Below are 20,816 nucleotides of genomic sequence, written 5' to 3'. Positions count from 1 at the left end.
TGCATATTGCTGTCAGTTGCTGTAATCAAGAACTGTTGAAGTGCTTTAAAAATTCTCCAGACTTTTGAGTAATTGACCTCATATGTATGATGTTATGGCTGCGAAATAACCATCACTTCTTGTTTTACTTTATTTTCAAAAAGTTTGAGAATAACATTGACTTGTCATCCGTCCTTCCTTATGCCCAAGCCTAAAACTTTTAAGTATCCTGCATGACATAATGTGGTGGTCCTATTTTGACAAGTTTTTCTTTTTAGTGCTTTTATAAAGGAAATACTAACAAGATGTTTCCTTCCCTATATTATAGACAAATGCAGTGAAAGGAGGGTAGAAAGACAAGTAATTTTTTGGGTCTTAGTTGAAACATCATTCCGGAGTGAGGGAGAAGTCAGGTCTCCCTATGAATCTCTTATTTTCTCCTTTGCATGATGGGAATGCAGAAAACCAGGCAAATTTATATTGGTCGTTTGATATCATTCATTATAACCCATTCTCTACTCCCTCCCTTTGAAGCATTTAACCATCACTGAATGCTGATACTTTTAGTGACTCAGCTAGGTAATTACCTACTCATTTAATAAGTTGTAGAAATCTGTATATGTTCTCGATTCGCTTTTATGCCCTCAGTAGTTCCCTGAGAGCGTTTACATTATCTCCGTTGTGCAGACGAAGGCCTGAAGTTCAGATCAGTTTGGAACTGACTCGCTTGGGGTGGCATGGTGGTCGGAGTTTCAGCCAGCATTTCAGCCCGAGTTTGTGGTCCAGTGCTGCACTCTGCCCTGCCTGCTGCCCTGCCATAGCCCAGTGCAGCCTTACTGGGTCAAAGATGCCATCGTACTCAGAGGGCTTGCCTTTCCCACCATCCTTTCCTTTCGTTTCAGCCGGGACTAACCGTTTCCTTTTCAAAAACTGACACCTCCCTCTTCCCTCTTTCCCTCCCCGCCATGCCCTCCAACTCCTCCTCTTTTTTTTTTTTTAGGCCACATGTCCTCTTTAGAGCTTACTAGCTACTTGAAAGTTCATTTGGAAGAAACCCATCATTAACACACTTTCAGGACAAAGAAAACTAATTAACTAGTTTAATTTAGAATGAACATCAGAAGTGTTGTACAGAGGCTTCCAATAAGCATTTCCTGGATGAGTGTATGTTAATTCCAATGTTGCTATGAAAGATGACCCAAAAATGACTTTTTAAGTTTATGTGTCATCATATTTCTGTTTTGGTTGACCAAGTAGTAGTCTTCAGAAAGATGATGATAATGAGTACAGATTTTAGAAGTATGGGACAAAATTTATCCTTTCCTCCCACTGACTTTTTGCTGTTCTAATTTTTCCATTAACAATGCTATTTCCCCTGTCATAACACAGTGTGACAGCAATAATGCCACCTGAACAAGTGAAAATATAAAGACAGCGCAAATGCCACATGTGCTCTAAGCCATGGTTTCTGAGTAACGCCTTTAATAATAATATTAATAATAATGATAGCTTTCTGTGCTTTGGTGCTTTGTGGTGGTGAACATTTATTTATTTATTTATTTATTCATTCATTTATTTATTTATGATCATATGATTTTTTAAATTATGGTGACATTGGTTAAGAAAATCCAGTGAGTTTCAGGTGTACAATTTAACAGTGAGGCATATGTATATATTGTATTGTGTGTTCACCGCCCATGGTTGGATTTTTTTTTCTGTCACCACACATTTGACCCCTTTTATCCCATCTAGCTAGCATAACTGATTTAAATGCTAAGGTATGTCCAGTCCTTCCCTACTTATCCTTTTATTTTCATCTCCACCACAGATTTTCTGAAGTGGTAAAAATGTGTAATAATGGATCATGTCTTACAGAATATAAAAAATTGTACATAATGTTTTTATAGGAAACCACAGAATTATGTGTGGTTTAGCCACATAAATGGAAGCTTTCTGAGCCAGTCAGGAGGACCTTTGGATGTTCAAAGTGTTAATTATTTTTTTCTTTCTTGCTTGCTCACTAGATGTAAAAACATGCAATGAGTTAGACCTGGAGAATTCCGTAGACTGGGAAGTGAAGACAATAACAAGTGCCCTAAAACAGTATTTGAGGTAAGCTCCCCTCAGTAACAGAAGGGAAGAGTGGACGATTTGGACATCTAACACACATGCTGACTATGCACATAAATCTTAATAGGTAAGCCTTATTAAAAAAGGAAAACATTTACGAGGTATCTAATAATGGCCCAGAAAATGAGGTAAGTAGTAGGTGAACATCAGTTAGGTAGATCGCAACTGAACAGAATTGGATAGAGTAGACTTAGGTTTTGAAATAAATGTCTGTTGCAGCTGTGAATTTTAGGAAGTAAATGCTATGAAACAATGAGAAAGAAGGTTATTTATTGTATTCACTGAATCTTTTATTTATGGTTTTGGCTAAAATGAATATTTTTAAAGCTTAAATTTAAACCATTTGAATTTACAGGCTTATAATGATAACACGTAAATATGAAGCTATTTTAAAAGAAGTTTACTTGATGAGGTTTTAAGATAAACTCAAAGTTTGCATTTATCAAAGAAAATTTTGAAGACTAGAATTAGAAAATGGTTCAGGATTTCTGTGAGATTTTAACCTTTCTTTAACAAAAGAAAGGAGCTTAATGATTAAAACACTTGAGGCTCGATGAAGAACAGTTACCTGGGGAGTGAAAAAAGAAGTGAGTGGAGGCCCAGGGTTGGGGGGCGGGGCTCAGTCCTCCTGCCGTGTGCGGCCGCGGGCTCTGACTTCCGCGTGGCGAACACGGCTGCGCTCCCCCTTCGCATCAGTTTTTAGCCAACGCATAGGATTGTTTCTCAGGTAAATATTGTTTGGGTTCCAATGAGCACATCGGAATCAACTTATTAGGTTTTTTTAATATATTTTTTAAAATTTACATATTTAAAAAATTTCACATATATCAAACTAGAGAGATTAGTTAGTGTAATGGATCCTCAGGGCCCCATGATCCTGCTGCTTCAGTTACACACATCTGTCCTTGTTTCATCAGCCTCCCTGCCTGCCACTTTTTTGGATAATACTTTGAAGATTTTCTAAAACATAACTACTTGAATATATATATCATAGAAGATAAGGACTTTTTTAAAAAGCAATATAGAAAAGATAATATTATACCCAACAAAATTAATATCATCCAGTGCTCAGTTCATGTTCCATTTTTACTTTTTTTTTTTTTCCAGAAAAGGTCTTTTTATATTTGTTGTAATTCATACAGGATTTATACAATGTCAACACTTTTCATTTGGTTGGTATATTTTAAGTCACTTTTAATCTGCATGGTCTCCTCCCTCTGTACCCCCGCCACCCAGAATGTTTTCGTTGATGAATTTGGGTCATTTTTTTAAAATAGAATTTTCTACTTTTTGCTTATGGCTATATTTTGTGTCCTTATGGTATCATTTAATGTGTTTCTCTAGCTAACATATTTTCTGTAAACTATTAGTTAAATCTTTAGGATTCATTAGATTCAAGTTCAGGTTATCACAAGAACGTATCCTAGTAGGGCTATATTCTTGTGTTGTTTTACATCAGGAGGCCTGAGTTGTCTGGTTGTCCTACTTTTAAAGAAATTAAAATTCTTCAGTGAGTTCACATATGTATTTCGAGTATTTACACAAGATATTTTTAGCCACCGTTTTAACTTTTTTTCTTAAACTAGGAAATACATTATTATTATCTCTAATTTATAAGTGGGCAAAATTAAGTCTAAATTGACTTGTTTATGTCTTCTTTGCCACTGATAGTGACTAACTGGTTTAGAAGAGGATTGTGGTCAAAACGAATCTTGTTAGTTTACATCCTGGGATTGAATGTCAGCTTCCTGAAGATAGATATTTAGTGTGACATGTTTATAGCAGAATCCTCGGCATTTAGAGCTATACCCATCATTCAAATATGAGAGCAGTGGTTCTTAACTGGAGATGATTTTTGCCTCCCCCCTCCCCGGAAATTTTTGGCAATATCTGGAGACATTCTTGGTTTTCATGATTGCAGAAGAGGGGGTGCTACTGCATTCAATGGGTGGAGGCCAGGAATGGGCTGCTAAAACTCCTGCAATGAACGAGACAGCCCATTCTTCCTCTCAAATGTACAAAATATCAGTAGTGCTAAAGTCGAGTTGAGAAAGCCTGCATTAGATGGAAAGGAGTGAGGAATATAAAAATAGAAGGAATTTCATATGTTAACTTGATCAAGAATGGATGTCGCCACTCTAGGAGGAGGCATTAAACTCATATTACTATTTGGTGAACTCATGCCTGGAATGGGTAAGGGGATTGACCAAAGTGATTCAGTTATCGGTGGGAGACTAAGGACAAAAATCCAATTCTTCTGTAATAAATTGCAGGTTTTTTCTCCCTGGTCCACATGGTTCTCCCCAACCCGCCCCCCCACCCCTCCACCAATAGGGGAAAGGCACTAGTTTTAATAAACTAGAGAATCTTTTTATTCAGTACATATAATTTCTTAGGAGTTTTTGATACTTTCTGAAGCTGGTTCCTTATTGCCCCTGGTCTTCTGTTGCTTTTTCTACCTTTTTCCTCTCATCGAGTTTCTTTATCCTGTCAAATTCTTCTTTTAAGCAAATATTGCTTAAAGAACAACAATAGGAGATGCTGTTATCATCTCACATCACTCCTAGCAATGTACACATTCTGCCTAAATGGGATAAAGTGATTGTCATAAAATGACATACCTTGGGAGGTTTGAACGGTCGCTGTTCTTTTTGCCTGTTATTTTTAGTAACTTAAAATGCAATAATTAGGATTTGATTGACACTCCGGTGATGCACCAAGGAGGACAAAACTGAGTTTTCACATACCTCTGTTTGGCTACCTGGTTATGGCCTGAGTGAGTGCGTTTCTTTCAGCACAAGAGGTGATGGTGTGCTGGGCAAACCCATGGCCTCTGGAGCCAGCCTGCCTGGGTTGGAATCCCCGTACTGTCCCTTAATGGCACCATGGCACAAACCTGAATATAACTTTTCTTACCAAAAAAACCGTTGCCCTTGAGTTTTCACTGTGAATGAGCCACCTAATAGATTGGGAGGTGGTACAAGGGAGATAGCCAAACCCCGAAACACCAAACTTAAAACAAGAGCGTACCCTCCAGGGTCTGGGAAAAAGGAAAAGATGTACAACAGACATCTGTATGGCATCTCTGTAGTCTACTGAGCTGAAGCAAAATTTTCCTTTTTTTTTTTTACTTTAATTTTTAGAGCAGGGGTCTCCAACCCCCCTGCCCGTGGACTGGTACCAGTCTGTGGCCTGTTAGGAGCCGGGCTGCACAACAGGAGATGAGCAGCGGGCAAGCAAGAGAAGCTTCATCTGTATTTGCTTCTGCTCCCCAGCGCTAGCATCACTGCCTCAGCTCCACCTCAGACCATCAGGCATTAGAGTCTCATAAGAGCCCTGGTCCCTGGTGCCAAAAAGGTTGGGGACCGCTGCTGTAGAGTTCTGGATATCAGTCCTTTGATTGATTTCATATTATTCACACCATAATTTTGATTCCCAGCAGTGTATTCATTACAACAGTTTCCCATGTGAGGGGACAAATGAGCTCTTTTGTGACTTTTTAGTAAAGTGATCTTACTGGAGGAAACTTCTAAAACATGGAAATTGGAATGGGCCTTTTAGGGAAGAAAATGTCAGCATAGGTATTCCCAAACAGATCCCAATGGGTGGAAAAGAGAGAGAGCTCAAGAACGTATTGGTGGGAAATTGAGAGGTACAGTGACTCAGTATAATAAATTTTGTGTGGGGAACTTGTCATTTTTATGACTGTTCCCCTAACATTAACAATATTTAATACTTTTTATGCTGCATTGCTTAGCAGACATATGGCAATGATATAAGAAGCTCGTAGAAGTATTTCGATACAAATTCATTTTTATTGGAAAAAAATGCCCTCTGTTTTTTTTTTTTTAAAGCGTCCTCATTTTTCACTTTTCTGTACCCTTTAACTTTCGTTCTCTGTCCGAATCATTTTCCTTCTTTGCTATGTCTTGCTTGTCCATATTTTGGAACAAAAATACCCAAAGGTTTGCTTCTTTCTTTTAATTTAGGCTGCGGTGTAATTGATTTTGTTTTTTTTTCTTTAAATGAGAGTGTTGGGAATAAAGGGGAGAAAGAGAGGAAATAAGAGAACGGTGTTCTTCACCAGTGCCTTCAGTTTTGGCTTCACTGTCTACAGGTGTCAGTGCGTGTGTGTGTCTGCACTGCACCATCATAAATTTTATGTAGGGAACATAATCTGAGAATATATATTTTTGCATCTATTTTGTTTTTAAACAAACAATTTGATCAAAATGTAATTGGCATATAATAAACCACACATTTATAGTGTCCATCCGATAAGTTTGACATATAGGTATCTGCGAAGCCACCTCCATGATTAAGATAGTGACCCTCTCATCATCCTGCAAGTTGCCTCATGTCCCTTTGAAATCCGTCTCTCTCCCTTCCCTCAATCCCTCATCCCTAGGCAGCTGCTGGTCTGCTTTCTGTCATTATACGTTGATTTGAATTTACTATCATTTCATAGAAATGGAATAATACAGTATGTGTTTGTTTTCCTTTAAATCTGGCTTCTTTTACTCAGCTTAGAGATTCACCTGTGTCGTGGTATATTGCTGCATAGTTCATTCCTTCTTGTTGTTAACTATTGTTCCATCGTATGGATAAACCACAGCTCTTTTACTCCATTCACCTGTTGATGGATATTTGGGTTGTTTGTAGCTTTTGGCTATTAAAAATGAAGCTACCAAAAACCTCTCTGTACAAATCTTTGAGCACGGTCTTTTATTTCTCTTGAGTAAATCCTAGGAGTGTAATGCCTGGGTTGTACTGTAGGTGTATGTTTAACTTTTTGATAAACTGAAACTTTTTACAAAAGTAGTTGTATTCATTTACATTCCCACCACGAGTGTACAAGAGTTTCATTTCCTCTGCATCCTTGCCAGTCCTTGATATGGTCAATCGTCTTAATGTTAGCAGTTCTAACAGGTGTGTGCTGGCATCTCATTGTGCTTTTAATTTGCACTTCCGTAATGATTAATAATGTTAGACATTTTTTATGTGCTCTCGTGCTGTTTATTTTCTTAGGTGAAGTGTCTGTCCATGTCTTTCACACAATTAAAAAAACTGGGCTATTTGTCCTCTTTTTGTATTGGGTTAATTATCTATTTTAGATACAAGTCCTTTCTCAAATATGTGCTTTTTGCAAATGTTTTCTTCAGTCTGTGGCTTGTCTTTTCATCTCTTAATAGTGTCAAGTAGTAGCTTTTAATTTTGATAAAGTCCAATTTTATGAGTTGTTCTTTTTTATGGACTGTACTTTTAGTGATGTATCAATAAATCTTTGCCTAATTTAAAGTCACAAATGTTTTCTTTTATATTCTTTTCTAGAAGTTTTATAGTTTTTAGGTTTTATCCTTAGCTCTATGATCTATTTTGAGTTTTGTGTAAGATGTAGGGTCTGGATCCCTGATTACTTTTGAATAGGGATGTCTGGTTTGTTCCAGTGTTATTTGTGGGAAAAGCTGTTCTTTCTCCCCTAAATTACTTATTGAGATGATCATAGTTTTTCTTTTGTTTGCTGGTATGGTTAATTGCATTGGTTTTGTGTTAGTATTAAGGTAGTGTTGCATTTCTGATAAACCCAAGTTGTTCATGATGTATTATCCTTTATCTTTGTAAATTTCAGTTGCTATCATTTTATTTAGAATTGTTGCATCTATATTTATGAGTAATATCGGTATGTAGTTTTCTTATGTCTTTAATTTTGGAACTAGGGTAATGCTGATATCAAAGAATGAGTTAGAAAGCATTCCCTGTTATACATCCTAGAAGAATTTGTGTGGAATTGTATTCTTTCTTTTTTGTTAGAATTCACCAGTGAAGTCATCTGGGCCTACAGTTTTCTTACGGGCAAGATCGTTAGCTACAAATTCAATTTCTGTAAACGACGGGGGTCTTACCCAGGTTACCTCATTCTTCTGAAGAGACCGTTCGGTAGTTCGTCTTTCAAGACACTTTCCCATTTCATCTAAATTGTTGAATTTGTGGACATAAAATTGTTCATAATAGTTCCTTATTTTCTCTTTAATACCTTTAGATGCTACAGTGAGTCCGTGGTCACCTTTACCATTCCTGACATTGATGATTTGTGTTTTTCTCTTTTATTTCCTAATCATTCTGGCTAGATTTATCAATTTTATTTGTTAATTGCTTTTGGGTTTATTATTTTCTCTTTTTCTGTTTTCTATTTCACTGATTTCTGCTGTGATTTTTTATTTTTTTATTTTTTTTCTGTTCTGCTTATTTTGGGTTTAATTTACTTTTTTTTTTTTTCCTGGCTCCTTAAGATGGAAAGTGAAGTCATTGATTAAAGACCTTTCTTCTTTTCTAATATAAGTGTTTAGCAGTATAAATTTATCCCCAAATACTGCTTTATTAACATCCCTCAAATTCCAACATGTGATACACTGCGTTTACTTCAGAATACTTCCTAATTTTTTTCTTTGCGGTTTCCCAGATATATTTCTGTTATTGATTTCTAATCCAATTTTTATTATAATCAGAAATACCATGTATAAATTGAACTCTTTTAAATTTATTAAGAATTATTTCATGACCCCAAACACAGTTTATCTTGGTTAATGTTCCATGTGCAGTGAAAAACAATGCATTGGGTTGTCATTTAGGGAAAGGACGTAACAACTAGGTGAAGTTAGTTGATAGCTTTGTTCAAATCTTTTATATTCTAACTGATTGTATTCTATCTTCTTGTTCTATCATTTATTCAGACAGAGGTATTTAAATTTCCAGCCGTAGTTGTGGACTTATCTATTTCTCCTTGTAACCTCATCAATTTTTGCTTCATGTATTTTGAAGCTCCTTTATTAGATCCGTTAACATTTAGAATTGTCATGTCTTGTTGATGAATTGACCTCTTTATCAATATGAAATGACCTCCTTAATCCTTGGCATTTTTCTTGGCTTTCGAATATGTTTTAAATTTTCGTGTGTATCTTCGAAGTTTTTTTTAACCATTTGAAAAGGAACTTCTGGGTTACACTATTTAAACCATTTAAAGGTTCTTAATCCCTTGCCAGATTGCCCTCCAGAAAGATCATGCAGATTGATACTTGTCTGAGTGTTAAGTTTTTATAGAGTTCAGAGATATGGTCTTTTAAAATTTAAGAAGTGTCTAGAGGTTGACTGAACTGTAGCATTCTGTTGATTACAGGATAAATAATACTACTATTTATATAATGTGCTTGGTAGAAAATTAAAATGATAAATTGAACTCTTTTAAATTTATTGAGAATTCTGTCATGGCTCCAAACACGGTTTATCTTGGTTTATTAAGTAATACCGATATGTAGTTTTCAAGGTGTCATCAGTTTCATTTTATATCTATCTTTGATTGTTTCATATGCATAAACCAAAATGGATATCATATTTATATAATAGAGATATATAAGAGGAGAGGATTTGATTTCTTTAAGTTTATTTAATCTTCTCTACATATTTTGTGTGGCATCGTCAGTATTTTAGCAATAATTTGCAAAATTATATGCTTACATTTGGTTGGATAGAATGTTTGGTTTTAAATAAGTTAATGTGTGGAAGGAAGTTTTATATATAATAACATGTTTGTAAATGTACTTTCCAAGATTAAATATGAAATACTCCATGCTTAGATCCAATAGGGATTTGTGTCTTCTTAAGCTTAGAGAGTGCCTGTTGCAGATAGCAGTGAATGACATGATCCATTTGATTTATGTATTTTTTTTTTTGATATGTAAAAGTATTCCCTAGGGAAGTTTTACACATTAACTAAGAAATGCACAACATATTTAATATCTTTTTATTAAAAAATGAACACAAAGAGTGGTGACTTGCTTGGATATGTTTGGTAATTCTCAGCTGTTTTTTCATGCAGGAGTCTTCCGGAGCCCCTTATGACCTATGAGTTACATGGAGATTTCATTATTCCGGCCAGTAAGTATTATGTAGAGGTGAATGAACACAGTTTCGTTTTTAACAGTGTGTTTAAACTACAATTTCCACATGAAAATTTAACTTCATGTTATTGTAAGTTGTGCTAAGAAGATAAACCACTTTAGAAGATCTTGGGTTTCTTTTCCCTTTTAGAAGGTGAAAAAATTAATACATATTTTCATTCATTCACAAACATTTATTAGATACTGGATATGTAGAGCCATGAAAGGATTTCTGCTCCCAGGAGTCAGCTCTCTAGCAATTATTGGGGTGTACACACCTCTTGCTATATCATAACATATATGATAATGTCATGAGCAAAATGCTATGGGAACACAGAAGTATTTACCTTGGAGAAGGTTGGGGAGATTCGCAGATTTGGAGAAATTAGCAGGTTGGAAATGGCTTCACATAGAAAGATATTTAGATGGAAATTATAGGCAAAAGAAATATTTTGAGATAATGCCAGAAGCTCACACAGTATTTGATAGGGAATGATTTATATGTGATAAAATCTTAAATGAAAAAGGCCCATAGTTGGCTCTAATTAAATTTTTGTTGAGTCATACCCATTTGAAGCTTTCTTATTTTCTCTCCATTATCATACATCTCAGTATTTTATATTCAGCCTATGATATTTAATCACCGGAGTCTTCTGAAATACACCGTTGTTAGGTATTTAATAGTTAAGGAAATGAAGGTTGAGAGATGTTAAGTAACTTGCCAGATTAGAGGGATCTTTATTTAAAACTCAAAACCCCGGTTCCACTGGTTAAAACCCGCAGTTTGGTTTTCACAGGTGCACCAACAGTAGCTGTAATTGTATTTTCATTTCCTTTTATTTTATTTTTTTCTCTTGGATGTATTCCATAGTTCAATCTGTCAGAAAACTTAGAACAATCCCTTTGGGTCCGATGTTGCTTTAAATGCTACCTTCTTGTGAGGTCTTTGCTGAGGCCAGTGTAAAGCTTCCTCGTATGCCGCGGAAAAAAGACTATACACATAAAATAGGCTTTTGGGAAAGAGAAAAAATATGGTTCTATTCACTTTTGTTTTCACATGGAAAAGGATTTTTTTTTTGAAGAGAATTTGTGTGATCAAGGAAGTAGGGGAAAGTTTTCTTGGCAGAAACTCAAGCAAATGCTTAGTTGTTTTGATTTCTTCCCTGTGGCATTTTTGGCAAACCAGGGAAAGAGAAATTAAACTCTACTTTGAGGACAATTGTTTCATGTTCGCCTTGGAGACTGGAAAAAGTAGAAGAGTGCCAATTTTAATCTAGAATCCTTTGAGAATTGGGGAAAGATAAAGTGATTATGGAATAAGGTTTTAAATTGCCACAAGTGAGAATTATTATTATTATCATGCCTTATAACTGAGTCCAGTGTGTTTAAAATTCTAACAACATATTTTACCAGATGAAGGCTTCCTGAGAAGTAGGAACTTACAAGTGCTAGTGAAGTCTGTGGTGGTAGGAAACGAGGCTGTTTTTGAACAGTGTGGTAGAAGTAGAAGAGATTGTGTAAATGCAAAAGGTATCCTCATCTACCAGACCAGGACCTTGTATTTTACTTCTCGACTTTGGAGAGGGGTGTGCTTTAAAAATCTTCACAATTTGAATAACCAGCCTGTTCCAAAGAAATACTGTAGCTACTGTAATTATTGGCATGTATTTGCACTAAGTGGAGTTGTGGTTGGAATGGAACCTGTAGTTACCTTTTTTAATGAGAAAAAGCACATGTATAAAATCGGTGTATTGTAGGGACCGACATTTCTACTGCAGAACTTTTTTATTTGAATCTCCTGCGAGTACCGTTCTCTGTACTCACTTTTCCTCTCAGGAAAGAATGTGGGAGCAGATCCTCCAATCTTTTGCATATGTGCTTTTAAGTATGAAATGAAACAGTTACAGGAATCAGGTGGCCAAAATTAGTCTCCCTTTTTGAATATTGTTGGAAAATTGGGATCGCAGTTAAGCTATCATTTTCCACTAACAATGGCAGAGATTACCTTATTTTGCCGAAGTATCTGTTAGCTGAGCTGACTGCTAAAATTATCGAGCCTCACCAGTCTTTGTTACCGCCTCTCACCCCAGCATGGAAACTAATTTTTGATTCTTTTCAGTCATGTGCGGCAGTTTCCATCTGTTTCTGTGGTGTTGAGATTGTCTCTTCTGTCCTCCCTGCTGAGAATTCTGAAGGATTCTCCTGGGCCCTTTCATTTTCTCTCATCGGTTTTCTTTCCTATAGAGTTCTATTGGGAACCTGAGTTAATTTCTGGAGTGCATGATACAAAAATGAATTTTATTTCTTTGTTGTCATAACAGAAGGCAAAAGCCTTTTATTCTTCATTCTTAAGAAATAACGACTTATCGTTCAATGTTGAATGCATTGAGAAATTAAATTTTTTTCAGAGAAAATTAAGAGCATTAACTAAACTTTCTCAGCTGAGAGAATTAACTAAAATTGCTAAAAAGAACTAGAGACCATCTGTCTAGGAAAACCACTCCTGTGTTTTTCCTCCACTCACACACACAATACTTCACTTCTGACACTCTGGTCACCCAATGTGTGGGATTTTTCCCCACATCAACTTGTTCTGCAACATCAGCTGAGTGTCCTACAATTCAGTTCAGTTCTGATTTTGTCTACCTAGAGTTAGCATCAGATCCCACAAGTTAAAGACTCAGTCCCACAAGACTGCCCCCACTTCAGAAACTAGTCACAAGGCTCACTCAGTCTGTCTCCAGTAATTCTGACTGACCCGCTAGAAATCAGGATTTTAATAACCCCCACCTTGGATCTGATAATTTTGCTTGAAAGGCTCATAGAACTCAGGGAAACACAAACTTAGGTTTATCAGCTTATTATATGATAAAGTATACAATGCAGGATACTGATGAACAGCCAGATGATGCGTACATAGAGTGAGATGCTGAGGTGTCTTGAGCCCAGGTGCTTCTGTCTCTGTGGAGCTGGGGTGCACCACCTTTCTGGCATGTAGATATGTTCATGCACCTGGAAGCTCTCCAAACCCTGTATTTTGGGATTTTTATGGAGATTCATGTAGGCAATATGGGTTATTAACTCCATTTCCAACCTCTCTTGTCTCTCTGGAGAATGGGGGATGGAGGTGGGGGCGGGTAGAGCTGAAAGTTCCAAGCTACTAATCATAGGTATATCTTTATGGTGACCAGCCCCCATCTAGGGGCCCACCCAAAGTCACCTCATTAGAACAAAAGATGTTTTTATCCAGGAAATTCCAAGGGGCTTAGGAGCTTGGCGTCAGACATTCCTGTTACTCAGTAAATTATGGAGGTCCTAGGAGCTCCATGTCAGGAACTAGGGTCAAAGACTAAATATTAGAACAAAAGATTATTTGAACATTCCTATTTACAAGTGTTTTAGGAGCTCTGTCAGGAATTGGGGGCAGAGACCAAAAAATATATATTTATTATTATTTCACATCATCAATCTTTTGAGAGAATATAATGGACTTTTAGTTAGAAAGTCATAGGATGAAAAAACAGTTTATACAGGAATGCAAAAGACTGTGTCCACCTAGGGAAGGTTGGTACGCATCCACCAGTATGTGTTACTGCATGGCGTTTATTGCCTCTGAGACTGTACTTGTAGGCCATGGTCTGCATCTCAGCCTTTCAGACTCTGAGTCCTTGAGATGTCATATTGCTAAGGCTTGGACCCATGCTTCAGGATGGGACTTGCATTAAACTTAGTTTAAGAGTGATAGCTGAAGCTTGGATGCCCACTATGGCATCACATGGAGAATTTCAGTCTGCTAAACCAGAATACTTGTCTTTCTATGTTCAATATGTTTTCTTCCTATAGTCAAGTCACCTGGGAAGCAAAATCATAATCACCAAGTTCTTTAGTCATTTACGATGAGAAATGTAACTGTTAAGAGAATCTGGGGCACTGGTCTTTGCCTAATCAGAATGTTCTGTCCTTGTTGTTAAACGTGAATGGGAAGCAAGACAGAATCATATGGTGTTGGTGGGAAAGAACTCGGAACTCTGGAAAGTAAAAGACTCGAATGCTTAATGATATCAAGCTATCTTAGTCTGGTGCATTCATTTCCAGGTAGATAGGATCTTCCACAGAAGTGGAAAACTTGATGTCTGTTGACTGCAGTCTTTTGTCCCTTGGGAAGTGCTAATGGTTACTGCTAATGCTTCCTAAAGTTATAGTATTATTGACTTAGAGCATTTAAATATTGAAATAACATTTATCTGCCAGTGTAGCTTCGATGGGCTCCAGTAAGCTATGGTCATATCTTTTCAGTCTCCTAATTATGACCACATCATAAGCAGATAGATATTAAGTGTTGGGGATGCTAATTTATGTTTCACAATTAAAAATGCTTTTGCTATTACAGTAAACTCCTAATTCCTTGGCATATGTCAGGAATTTGGTTTTATGGTTAATTCAATATCCTAGATTTCAAAAAGCTATGCCTTTCATTCTTCGTTAGTTTATGTCAATTAAAATATAATGAAGTGCATGTCGCATAAGCAACTGAAGATAATTTGTCTTAGGAAACTTTTTTTGAGTACTTTAAAATTATTATTATGTTGTAGCCACACGAATGCCCATTAATAGAAAGCTCTGATTAATGACAAAATATGGGAAGTTTGGCTTATTTTTCAGAACTGATTCTACTATTTTTTTAGAAATGAAGATCCTTATCCTTAAAGGGTAGGAAACTTTTTTTCTCGTGTTTCTGTAATTCCAAAAACATTAAGAGTAGGTTTTTTTTGGAGAAAGGTGATTATTAATGACAAGACATACATGAATTAGAAGTAGCTTTTTAGTGCGAAGTCTTCAAAATTTTTAAATTTTTGAATGCACAAAATTCTTATAGGAAGTTATCCTTTTATTTCTTTGGAATTTTTTACTGTTTTTCATTGTTCCTGTTTCGATTTTATTTATAAAATTAAAACTGAATCGAAAATGTCATATTTTTATTGCTTTTATTTTTCTCTTAGATATAGTAAGGCATTATCTTGGATTTTAACTCCATATTAACAACTTGATTATAATTAATTTCCTAACTCTTTAGATAGTTGTACTCTTTTCTTTCCCCTAGAAGTTGTACTTTTCAACGTCCAATGTATTCTGTAAGAGTTTTATTATATAATATAATTTGATTACTTGCGTTCTGCTTTATCATGTGCCTTTTCCTAGCCTTTTTGGTTTTTTTCCTCTTTAACCACAACTGTGTTCTGTCTTGTAAAACCTCATTCCTCATTCTCACACACTACTATTGGAAGGGTAAACTGGAACAAACTTAACTTTACAAACATTGGAAGCAACATAAATCTTCATAAAATTAATGGTATGGAGCCCCATGTAATGACACGGGAAAGAGGTCCATGATACATTAAATGAAATAAGCTGAATATTTCATTACCAAAAAAAAAAAAGAAAGAAAGAAAGAAAGAAAACTCTGAAAGGTTTAAACCTAAAGTTTACTAGTTTATCTTAGAGTGAGACTTACATGGGTAATTTTAATTTCAGTGAACTTTATGTTAACACTTAACAGAAATGTGCACAAATAATAAGTGTACAGCTTAATGAATTTTCACAAAGTGAAGATAGCCATGTAATCAGCCCCCAGATCAAGAAATAGAACATTATCAGAACCCAGACGCCCTTCCTTACACCCACAGGGATCACTGTCCACCCCATGACATGTGAGCACTTGCCTGACTTCTGACACCATAAGTTAAGGTTTCTGCATTTGAATCTTATATAAATGGAATCATACAGAATATACTCCTTTGCATCTGGTTTCTTTTGCTCATCTTGTGAGATCCATCTGTGTTGAGCGAATCAGTAATGCATTCACTCTTACTGTAGTACAGTATTCCATTGTATGAATACAGCACAGTCTATCTGTTCTACTGTTGATGGATACTTGAGTTGTTTCAGTTTCGGACTATTATCAAGAGTTCTGCTGCCGCGGACATTCTAATATGTCTCTCCAGCATGATCTCATCTTAACTAATGATGTTTGCAAGGACTTTATTTCCAAATAAGACCACTGTGTTAAGCGTGTCTTTTTATTCTGATGTTTTGACATCTGGGGCTATACGATGCTGCGAGCCTGCCCCTCCTAGGGCTAACCAGTTCCTAGAGATAGGAAGCCTGAGGCTGCTTTCCATATGCCAGCTGACTAATCCAGAGTTCACTTTCTCTCCCCCATCCCACTCTTTTGGGGTCTTATATTCCAGACCAATATTCTCCTACCCTAATGACCTCAGGGTCAGGCACAGGACAGCTCAGGACAGCCCCTGTGTCCCAGAGCCCCCTGGGAGAATCAAAGCAACCAACCCTAAGCCTACTTACTTTGCCTTGTAAGTTCCTTCACGGTAGTGCTTTTTGCCTTCATTCTCCCCTTGTTCCCTCTGCCTCTTGACCGGGCCTGGTGCTTCCCCGTGCAGCTCTGTGTGGCACAACATGCCTCCTTTCTCTAGAATCTGTGGGGATAAATTTCTTTATTCATGACAGTCGTTTCCATGTCTGTTTGTCTTACCATACCTGATTAAAACAAACCCTGGGTGTGTTTTAAACAATCACATTCTGAGATACTGGGGGTTAGAACGACATATGTTTTGGGAGATACAATTCAGCAGGTAAGAGGGAACGCTTTATTTGTATTCCCTTGTGGGGCAGTCACCCAGGCCGAGACCCCTTCAGAGAGGTGAGCGCACTTGAAGTACAGCATGCCAGAAGGAGAGGTGGTGACTGTTCTTCAGTGTCCACCGAGGGGCAGGCACAGATCACAGCCTCACCGAAATCACTTCAGGAGGGAGGCACAGAAGATTGCGAATAGAGGAGAGGGATTTTCTGTTCCTTCAAAAGGTGGCAAATTATGTTTAAATTCTGTTCGAAGATGTTGAACAGATGAGCTATTGTAATTGTTGATTTGTAGAAATATATTTGATTCTGAGTACTCCACTAACAATTTTTTGTTTTCTTTTTTTAAAGAAAGTGGAAGCCCAGAATCCCGTGTTAGTGCTATCCATTTCTTGGTACACAAACTGCCAGAAAAAAATAAAGAAATGCTGGATATTTTGGTGAAACACTTAACGAAGTAAGCTTCTTTTCCTTCCTAACTGTCTGTGTTTTGCTCTGGGTTTTGCTGTGAGTGTTGTGCCATGTTCTTGGATTTGTAATGGTTGAAGTTGGGGCTATACACACAATACCAGGGACCACACCTGGAAGGGCAGGCTGGACATCTGACTCATTGTGTATGTTTTGGACAAGACTAATGAAATATGATGCTTTCATGAAGTCATGTAATTATTTGCTTAACATCACAGCCAGCAACTTGAAGTTTGCCTTGAAGTAAAAGAGGATGATATACACTTCCCTGTACATAGATTCAGGAATGTGATTATAAGTCTGTTAGCAAATTTAACTTGGTTTCACACCTACCTAGCTCTAAGTTTGAACATGTCCTTTAAGCTTGTTTAATCAACTAATAGGCAGTTATTTCATAGGATCCATTCTATTTTTATTCCCTCTTCAAAAAGCAAGCAAAATCTAATAATTCAGTGGAGGAATTAGCTCTTTAGGGCTAATAAGTGACTCCTTGATCACTATAATTATGGAATTTCAGAGGTGAGAGGAAGCTGAGGAACACTATTTTTTAGAACCTTTATTTTACATTAAAAAATGGCCAGAGGATATGACTTGTCAAGGTTCCTACTACTAGTATAGCCATTCATTCATTTGGTCGACAAATATTTATTGAATGCCTTTGTAGGTGCTGGTAGATACACAATTGAACAAGATAGACAAATTCCTTACTTTTATGAAGTTTCTTCTATCTAAGGGAGGAAAGATAAACAGATTACAGATGTATACAATAATTTCAGGTGCTAAATGGTAAAAAGACGGAGTGAGGGGATAGAGTCTAATGTCGGGTATGGGGCTGCAAAGAGGGTTAATCTCTTTGAGGATGAGACCTTTGAGCTGAGGCCTGAATTAAGTGGCAGGGCTGCCGAGAACTGGTGTCCAGGTAGTTCACTGAGCCCAAGGGGTGAGTGTGGCTGCTCTGACCAAACTCTGTGCGTGTGTACAGTTATCTCTTCCAAGGCTAGTAGTCCTTGGAAGCAAGAGTATAATGATCTGGGGACAGGGGATGTTCTAAGTAGAGGAGAGCAGTACATGAAAGCCTTTGAAAGATACAAGCTCAGCACATACATGGAATTATTAAGAAAGCTGTGTGGCTAGAGGCGAACATCAAAAGAGAGGGAAGCAGAAAGGTCGGCAGGCGCCTCCTCATGTGTGGCCCTGTCATCCAGTTATTTCCGAGGCAGACACTGAGGGCAGTTGGGTTCTGCTTTTTGGAGAAGTATGTAGCGTTGTAGAATACTATACAGTCCACGGTTTTGCGCATCTTTTAACCGGAGACCTTTATTTCCCCCTCATCAACATTAGTGTTTCAAACCACTCCAAGCAGAACCTAATGACCGTGGCCAATTTAGGAGTGGTGTTTGGACCAACTTTGATGAGGCCACAGGAAGAAACTGTTGCTGCCATTATGGATTTGAAGTTTCAGAACATTGTTGTGGAAATCTTAATTGAAAACCATGAAAAGGTAAGTCTGGTTTTGTTGCTTAAAGGAATCACTGCATTTGGCTTCTCACCTTGTGATGCATAATTATTTTCTTAGATTTTTCTTTTTTTTAATTATTTTATTGTGATGATGAGTTTGGTTTTGAGAAATTTGCATCAATCTTCTACCTTTTGATGGAGTTTCATAAATCTGAAGTCTCCCTGCTCTTCTGTGATCTCTGGTTTAAGGAAGAAATGTTTATTCCAGATGCAAATGAATACCAGCTTATTTAAATGAATACCAGATTATTTAAAACGAATAATCTCTTAGGTGACATATCTTATTACTTGTTTGTTTCTCTGTAATTAAGGGGAATACGTGATTTTTCAAAATACGTTAGACTCCTTAAAGAACTGTTAAACTTATTCTTTTTACCCATTCTGTCAATTATACTTCAGCACCTTGCTAATAATTTTTCCTCTAAGATAGGGAATTTGAAAATTGTTAAAATGCCTGGTTACTCATTTGTTAATTAAAAGTTTTTTTTTTTTAATTTTAATTATATAATATGCCAACAGTGTAGTAGGTGCTGGGTGTAAAGTGAACATTACAGCCCTTTATGGAAAGCAGGTCATAATGTAGGGGCTGGAAACCTGTTTGAGAGCTTGTATCCTATAGCATTGTCCCTGTCTAACATACTACATAATTTACTTATTTATTTTCTTAGTTGTTATTTATTTCTCCTTGCTAGATCCTTGACAGCAGAGACCTTTTGATACACTTACAATAATACCTGGTACATATTAAGTGTTTAGTTAATATTTATTGGCTGAATTAATGAACTCATAAATTTTGAGAGAATCAGAGGAGTGAGAGACAGAGGTGTAGTCCATTGGAACAGAGCTTTGCAAGAGCAATCGTTGGGTTCTTGTTGCATGTGCCATCTGCTAGAGCAATTCTAGCTTGTATTGGTTCCCACTGAAAAGCTTGAAACCTGGTCAGAGATTTTCTTTACCAATATAATGAAAGCTAATTATTTATGGATATAGGAAGTTTGTGGGGCTTTTTGTTTTTGGTCGCTAATGGTAAAGTTGTGCCTTCTTTTATGGTCCTATCAAACTGTCATTAAACCTCATTAGTGTGCACTAAACTATTCAGACAGCTTCATGGAACGATGGCTACTATTCATTTTTCGAAAAAGAAATAATTAGACTACAAGCTTTAAAATGATGTTTAGTAGCACAACTATCATTAGATTAAATCCCAATTAGGGAACTCTTAACCAATTTGTGAAAATTCTGGCTCTGGGTCTTGCTTTTGGATAAAAGGATCTCCATTTAATGCTGCAGCTTCCTGTTTTCGTCTCTTATTTGAAGCTGGGAAGATAAGTACATCATTTTTTCTTCTGGGAAGTAGATAGTGCTGCTTTTACCTTGTTAACAAATCTTAGAGAAATTTCCAAGTGGCATTGGTGAGCCAATTATAATAGTTACAGCAGATGAAACTGGACTCGTTCTGAGATCAAGCTTTATAGAGCTAAGTAGAGAGAAGGCTTTCAGTTTACCTCTCTCCCTTTCTATGGCTAGGCTAGATAATGCTGCCAGCATACCACCGATATTACCTGAAGTACCAAGGTGTCCTACCTAGAAGGGAGGAGGTGAGAGACTGAGCTTTCAGATTCTTCACCGTGTGCATGGGTTCAGGTTTGGAAGCACAGGGATGCTTGGGGTTGGGGGAGGAGGGAGCTGTTAGCTTGGATTCGTTAATATTTCTGAGAGCTTATTTCCCCATTACCTCTTCTTTTCTCTATAATTTCATCTTTGTCTACTTTCACTCCCACTCCTAGCTCTTTGTTCCTACTTGGCTAGACTTCACTTGAGAGTACAGGCTCTGCTATGGGGAAGCATATTTCTGCTGACAAGGGTGGTTGTGCAGGAAAGCTTCATATGAATGTACCCACATGAGCTGCCGGTTTCCTTGACAGCTGATCCACATACACCACCCAGAGATCTTACGTTGGACTTGAACGTGGCAAGGGATGGATAGAGTTCCTCTTAGGAAATGTTCAAGAATGAAAAGAAAAAGGATAGGATAGGTGATTGGTCTTGTGAACGAGGACAAAATTACAATACAAAAAGGAGAGGAAATGAAGAGGCCCCGGTAGTGTCTATGAAGAACAGACAGAGAAAGGA

General features: G+C 37.0%; 1 protein-coding gene across 2 annotated transcripts in view; it reads left to right on the top strand.

Annotated features, from left to right (window-relative positions):
* The window catches only part of ARHGAP10 (Rho GTPase activating protein 10), a 240,582-nt gene that overhangs the window by 152,447 nt on the left and 67,319 nt on the right, over positions 1 to 20,816 (top strand). For both annotated transcript variants that reach the window (XM_039876000.1, XM_039875999.1), the window contains 4 exons: positions 2,004 to 2,091; positions 9,983 to 10,041; positions 17,049 to 17,154; positions 18,507 to 18,666. In XM_039876000.1, coding sequence (XP_039731934.1) covers positions 2,004 to 2,091; positions 9,983 to 10,041; positions 17,049 to 17,154; positions 18,507 to 18,666 — 413 coding nt within the window. The remainder of the gene's footprint in view (positions 1 to 2,003; positions 2,092 to 9,982; positions 10,042 to 17,048; positions 17,155 to 18,506; positions 18,667 to 20,816) is intronic.

Source organism: Pteropus medius, unplaced genomic scaffold (assembly GCF_902729225.1).
Source record: "Pteropus medius unplaced genomic scaffold, Ma_sr-lr_union100, whole genome shotgun sequence".
NCBI lineage: Eukaryota > Metazoa > Chordata > Mammalia > Chiroptera > Pteropodidae > Pteropus > Pteropus medius.
The sequence above is the reverse complement of the archived record's forward strand: the minus strand, read 5'-3'. Positions and strand labels throughout refer to the sequence as shown.